Genomic DNA, 6538 nt, shown 5'->3' on the forward strand with positions numbered 1-6538 from the left:
GGGATAGGTTGAAGGGGTGGGGGGGTGGAGGAGGATGTAGAGAATGAGGACGAATGAACAGAGGGATGGATGCACGGATGGACGGATGGACGCGAAAAGAAAAAAGGAAAAACAAAATGGAGAAAAGAAAAAAACGGTAAGAAAACCACAACTCAAGATACACAATCACACAGAGAAAACGCATGCAGGAGCGACACAAAAAAATCTGGAAGGTGGCGGGGAGGATGTTGAACTGTAAGCCCGAAAGCCAGAACTCTCACACCCCCGGTATCTCCTAGGTCTTTGGAATGTTATGTCCGGGAGCAAGCATGGGTCCAGGAGGCAGGGAGGCCCATGTCTCTCTGTCCACTTAGCTTTCTGGGCTGACAGTCTAGAAGACGCATGCAGGAATCTAGGTCTCAGACAGGTGTGAGGCCACAGAGGACACAAAAGATAAATAAACAAAAATAAAACCACAAGCTGAGAGGGAGTGGAAGGCAGGAAAATGAGAGGGGTTAGGGGCGTCAGAGGTTTAAGCTCGGGGATCACAGGTGTAAGTCAAGGAGAGGTATGAGAGTGTAAGTCAAGAGGGACCCAGAGTATAAATCAAAGGTATAAACCAAGGGTGCTAAGGTATATTAAAATCCAAAAACCCAAGAAAACAGGACGTGCAGGGTGGCTCCCGGAGTCCCATCAGCAGGATGGAGAGAGAAACTCGGGGAGTCCCCAGGGATGGTGTCACCAGCCCTCAGGCCAGCCCTGAATTCCACCAGCAGGTTTTCTCCCAGCATCCCAAGAAGCAGCAGACAAACGCCACAGACCTCCCCACCCTGCCCCCGCCTTCGCCTCGGGGGACTCCCAGGCCAAGCGGCCCGCCCGCCTTCCTTCCCTCCAGCCCGGGCTGGCAGCCAAGAGGAAAATTCCTGCCCGGGACTCGGCGTTCAGGCAGCTGGGGCTGACTCAATAGGGGCCCCACTGTCCCCACCTCACTGTCCTTCTCCCCCACCATCCCAAGGGTCCCGGCCCCCACCTTGTTCTTCTTGCCAAAGGGCCAGCGCTTGGTGCGGATGCGGCCTGGGCCTCGGAGCTCAGGACGTCCTTCCGAGGGGGTGCCCAGACTGCTGTCCGAGGGTGCACGGTTCATGGGCTGGCTGAAGTCCTCGAATTCCACGTCGCCCGGGCGGGCAAAACCTGACTTGTGCAGCTCTATAAGGACTTGGGAGTCCTGGGGGAGGGGGACAGTGGATGAGCAGTCAAGTGACTAGCATATGGGGACTTCCCTCCGCCCTTCCCATGGCCCACTGGACCCAGACCAGGCACCCACGTTCTTGGGATCCACAGCATTTGCAGCCACCTTCATGCCCTCCAAGCACTTGGCGATGATGGGCACCACCTCCAGCTCGGCCTCCGACAGGAGCCCATACCCGGCACCCAGGCGGGTGGCCCTGCGTTCATCCATGTCTTGGAGCTTCTGTAGGGACGGGGACAAGGGTGGCTCAGGGGTGCTAACGGAGGGACGAGAAGCACAGTGATTCACTCTGCAAATATGATCGCACTCCACGCTGGCCCCAGCCCCAAGCCAGTCTGGAGGGGAAGACGGACTCAGGAAGAGAGGCTCCAGCCCAGTGTGGTTGGGGAGAGACACAGTGCCAGGGGGATCTCAGAGGGGGACGCCTGCCTAGGGGTCAGCAAAGGCTTCTCAAAGGAGGAGACAAGGGAGCAGGGATTTGAAGAAAAAGCAGAACCAGCCCTCATACTCCCAGGGCCAGGGATGGGACAGAGAATGGAGTGCTAGATTGAAAACAGGAGAGGGGAAATTCGAGACCTTTCAGAGAGGTTGTTAGAGGTGGAGCTTAAAATCATAAGTAGGAATTTCAAAAGGAAAGAAACCTTGCTTGAGCCCAGGGGTTCCAGGCTGCAGTGAGCTGTGATTGTGCCACTGCACTGCCTGGGTGACAGAGCCAGGCCCCATCTCTCTATAGAAGTAAGTAAACAAACAAGTAAAAAGCATACCCAGCAGGAAGAACAGCTGACTGAAAGCACAGCTCACTGTTATGATAGGTTTCTGATTCCCTTTCAATCTAGGGACTGGGACATTGCGGCTGGGGTTTTGACGAATGTATAGGAGTTGGCTAACATTTGGGGGCTTTCGGGAAGGTAGGTCTGAGAACCGGGAGCACTCACATCGAATATCTGGGGCATCTGTGAAAAATAGAAGTGGGCTTGGTCTCGGTTGAAGCGCTGCAGTTGAGCTGCATATTCGTTTTTGCTTTCTTCGGCCATATGACTCCGAAGGTGGGCTTGCTGCTTGGCCTGAGGAATGAGGAGGTGGAAGGTACTGCCAGGTTCTGGTCATGTCCGACCCGGACCCCCTAAGCTTGTCCCAGACCCCGCCACCCCCCCACACACCTTCTCCACGTCAGCCTTGGTGGCGTTGATATCCTGGTCTAGCCGTTCAGCAGTCTGGGCTGCCTTCTCTGCCTCCCGGCAGTCCCGCTCAAATTTACGCTTACTCTGTGTAGGGGACAGAACCAGAGTGAGGGAGCCACCCTCCCAAAGACAGCAGGGTGGGAAACCAAGGTTTCAGGGATTGTTGGGATGTCAACCAGTAAGTAGGGGACAAGGGCGTATTGGAAGCCTATAGGGCAGGGAAGGTCCAGGTCTGACAAAGAGGGCAGGTCCCTGACTCCGGGATCCGCAACCCTGACTCCGTGCCTCCGGGCCACAGTCACTGCCACCTCTGCAAACTCACATTCTCCAGCTGTTTGAAGCCGTTTTCCAGCTGCTGCTGGGCCCGCCGCCCTTCTTGGAAGTGCTACAGAAAGAAGAGCGGTAAGGCTAGCCAGGGTTCCAGCAGGAGCCCTTTGCAAAACCTGAATGGGGGCGGTCCTCACCATCTTCCTCTCCTGTTTCATCTCTTGTGAGTACTTGGTCAGCTCAAGACACACACGGACACTGAGGTTCTCGGCCACCAACTCCCGCTGGCCTGCAAAGTCATTCACCTCCTGGAGAATCTGTACGAAGGACTGTTGCTGGCTGAATCTGGGGTAGGATGAGAATCGGGGAACAGGGAGTCAGGCCCCCCAAATAGGTTGATGCCCCAGGACGCACCTCCAGGTGGAAAAGGGTTAAGCCCCAAGAATTTAATCCTTGAAGCAATGACAAGTTGTGGTCCATGTTCCCATGTTCCTTAACCCCAACCTTTGAGTAGAATGTATTTTTTTTTTTTTTTTTTTTTTGAGACAGGGTCTTGCTGTCACCCAGGCTGCAGTGCAGTGGCATGATCACGTCTCACTGCAGCCTCAAACTCCTGGGCTCAAGTGATCCTCCCACCTCAGGCTCCCAAATAGCTGGGACCACAGGCACACACCACCATACCTGGCTAATTTTTTTTTTTTTTTTTTGAGATGAGGTCTCAAACTCCAATCCCCCCGAACTCCACCTCTTCCCGCCTCGCCCTCCCAAAATGCTGGGAGTACAGGTGTGAGCCACTGCGCTGGACCTCGAATGTATTTTGGAACACAGAATTTTCCAGTTTTTAAAGATGGTATACTGAGGTCAAGAGATCAAGACAATCCTGGCTAACACGGTGAAACCCTGCCTCTACTAAAACTACAAAAAATTAGCCGGGTATGGTGGCATGTGCCTTAGTCCCAGCTACTCAGGAGGCTGAGGCAGGAGAACTGCTTGAACCTGAGAGGCGGAGGTTGCAGTGAGCTGAGATTGTGCCACTGCACTCCAGCCTGGGTGACGGAGCGAGACTCCGTCTCAAAAAAAAAAATAAATAAAATAAAGATGGTGTACAAGGCTTATACCATCTTTTATGCATCATTTCAGTGGGGTTGGGGACATCATTTTATAATCAAACACCATATCTATTTTTTTTTTTGACAGTCTCACTCTGTTGCCCACAATGGAGTGCAGTGGTGCGATCTCGGCTCACTGCAACCTCCGCCTCCCGGGTTCAAGGGATTCTCATGCCTTAGCCTCCCGAGTAGCTGGGATTACAGGCACCCACCACAACACCTGGCCAATGTTTGTATTTTTAGAAGAGACAAGGTTTCACCACATTGGCCAGGCTGGTCTCGAACTCCTGACCTCAAGTGATCCACCCACCTAGGCCTCCCAAGGTGCTGGGATACCGCGCTCAGCACTTTTTTTTTTTTTTTTTTTTTTTTTTACAATGAGAGGTGTTAACATTCATACTAAGTGGGATAAAAGTCAAAACTACAATTACCAGCCTGGCTAACATGGTGAAACCCTGTCTCTACTGAAAATATTAAAATTAGCTGGGCATGGTGGCAGGTGACTGTAATCCCAGCTACTAGGGAGGCTGAGGCAGGAGAATCACTTGAACCTGGGAGGCGGAAGTTTCAGTGAGCTGAGATGGCGCCACTGCACTCCAGCCTGGGTGACAGAGTGAGACTCTGTCTTAAAAAAAAAAGAAAAGAAAAGAAAAGAAAACTACAACTAACAAAAAGTTCAGGTCAGAGACTGCCGCCAAACAAGTGACCAAAGCAACTTGATTTCCAGGGCTTTTTGGATGTTGGAATTGGGGACTCAAAGTAAAGTCAAATGCTCCTTATAGCATTTAATATGGACTGCACACCATTTTAACACATTAACTCAGCTCATGTTCATGCAAGACCTACAAACCTGGAGGAATCGTCATCATCCCATTTCACAGATGAGAAAAACAGAGGCGCAAAACTTTAAGTCATCTGCCCAAACTTACTGGTTTTGTAACTGCTGGGGCCTTTGTATTTAACAGTTAAGGAAAAGAGTGGCAGAAAACCTGAATCACAAGCCCAAGGCAATTCATCTACACAGTAGTGGGCTCAGGATTCCAACCCAGATAATCCCGCGTCTTGCATCCTTGTTCTCACCTCTAGAGGGGGAAGTGAGAGGGGCGGCGTGGGGTGTCCCCAGCTGAGGGAGGGGAAGTGAGACCCACGCACGGCCCTTCCCCACAAATCTAGCCCTGCAGCCCCTCTCCAACCTTACTTGGACTCGGGATCATCCTTGGCAGGTCTCTTGGGCAGATATTTTTTCACCAGGCTCCTAAGGGGAGACAGAGGTAGGAGGGCTGAGCCCGCAGTCCTCCCTCCGCTCCCCCTCGCCCCAGGCGCGTCCTCCGTAGCGTCCACCCCAGGGTCTCACCGCAGTTGTTTGGCGTAAGCCTGTTCCACTTCGGTGCGTTCTTTCACGAACTTTACATATCTGTCCAACAGGTCCAGCCCCCACTGCGTGTGGCGCTCGAGCACCTCGAACTGATCCTGACAGGGGACATGGTGGGGGAGGAGGAGAGAGGAGCTGGGGTCACGATCTTGGGACCCCACAACCCGCCGACCAGACTCCCAGGGAGCTCCAAGTCTCTGCCCTCCTAGGAGTGGCTTCCCAGCGCCGCCCCGGCGTGGCGCGGGGGGAGGCAGGAAACTGGCGGGAACCCCCTCCCCTTCCCGGGAAGGGCCGGAGAACAGCGCCCAGGCCCCAGCCACCCCGGCCGGGAGATAGGGGTCTCCGACATAGGACCGCCAAGAGGGGCGTGGAAGGGGACAGGGCCACTCCCCCAGCTCGGGCTCCCCTAATCCCCCCGGATTCCGGAAAATCCGGCCGGCCCGGCGTGAGTCAAGGCCAGAGGGGCAGGGTTCCTCGCAGATTGGGGGCCCCTGAGTGGCCAGGGGGCAGGCACCAGGTTCCCTGAATCTCCTTGCTTCCCGGGATCCCCCAATGGGTGACTCAATTTCCCCCACTGACCCCACTACACATCCAAAAGAAATCGCAGAGTTGGAGGAGGGAGTGGCGGTCTGGTTACCCTCGCTGCACTGAGAACTCAGGGATTCCACCACCCCCAGGAAGGGGAGGGGTCAGAGGTCCGGCTAGGATAGGGGGAAATTTCTGGGGCTTCTAGGGCTGAGGTTATAGGCGACCAGGGGGCGATCCCGCCCTGGGCCTGGGGAAGCCAGGGAGGGGGATTAGGCCGAGCTTAGCATCCCCGTTCCCCTCCATGAGTGTCCCCAGCCCCTAGGTGTTGATTAAAGGCGAGGGAAAGGGCGGTCAGGACTTCTAGGTCCCACGTGGGTGGGGATGAGGGTGACCAGAGGGTCCCCTCCCCCCTCCCAGCCGGACAGGCGGACGACGGGCAGGGACCCAGGGGCCGTAAGATAAGCCGCCTGCCCGGCCAGGGCGCCCAAAATAGGTGACCTCTCCCAGCCGCCCCGGCCGGGCCCCAGGATTCCTTCTGCCCGCCTCACTCGCAACTCTGTGCCTCAGTTTCCCCATGCCGGTTCGGCAAAGTTGCCCTTCGCCCCTGAGCGTGCTGAGACTCCCAGATACACTCCGGGAGAGGGCGGAGGGTGGAGGGCGGGGACCCAGGGGTTGGTGGAAGGGAAATGAGCGGAGCCCCCTCTAAGATACATTGGGGACAAAAGGGGGGTACCTGGACCCCAGCAAAGGGGAACTTAGAGGCGGGCCGATTGGACTTACCCACAACTCAGTGCCCCAATCCATGCTGCTCCCGCCGCCGCCGCCGCCGCAGCCACCACCGCACCCGGTCCCC

The 6538-nt window shown here is 55.5% G+C and overlaps 1 protein-coding gene across 3 annotated transcripts in view; it reads right to left on the reverse strand.

Annotated features, from left to right (window-relative positions):
- TRIP10 (thyroid hormone receptor interactor 10) overlaps positions 1-6538 on the reverse strand; it is a 14709-nt gene that overhangs the window by 6220 nt on the left and 1951 nt on the right. Inside the window, exons 1-10 of one of the 3 annotated variants that reach the window (XM_017880019.1) lie at positions 6466-6532; positions 5140-5255; positions 4984-5040; positions 2874-3021; positions 2732-2794; positions 2389-2493; positions 2164-2292; positions 1304-1450; positions 1010-1204; positions 928-934 (exon numbers count right to left, since the gene is read on the reverse strand). In XM_017880019.1, coding sequence (XP_017735508.1) covers positions 928-934; positions 1010-1204; positions 1304-1450; positions 2164-2292; positions 2389-2493; positions 2732-2794; positions 2874-3021; positions 4984-5040; positions 5140-5255; positions 6466-6489 — 991 coding nt within the window. In that variant the 5' untranslated portion in view covers positions 6490-6532. Of the gene's footprint in view, positions 1-927; positions 935-1009; positions 1205-1303; positions 1451-2163; positions 2293-2388; positions 2494-2731; positions 2795-2873; positions 3022-4983; positions 5041-5139; positions 5256-6465; positions 6533-6538 lie in introns of those variants that run through there. The other 2 variants (XM_017880017.1, XM_017880018.1) reach the window with 2 other exon arrangements.

The sequence above is a fragment of the Rhinopithecus bieti genome, unplaced genomic scaffold (genome assembly GCF_001698545.2).
Source record: "Rhinopithecus bieti isolate Rb0 unplaced genomic scaffold, ASM169854v2 scaffold_10589, whole genome shotgun sequence".
Taxonomy (NCBI): Eukaryota; Metazoa; Chordata; class Mammalia; order Primates; family Cercopithecidae; genus Rhinopithecus; species Rhinopithecus bieti.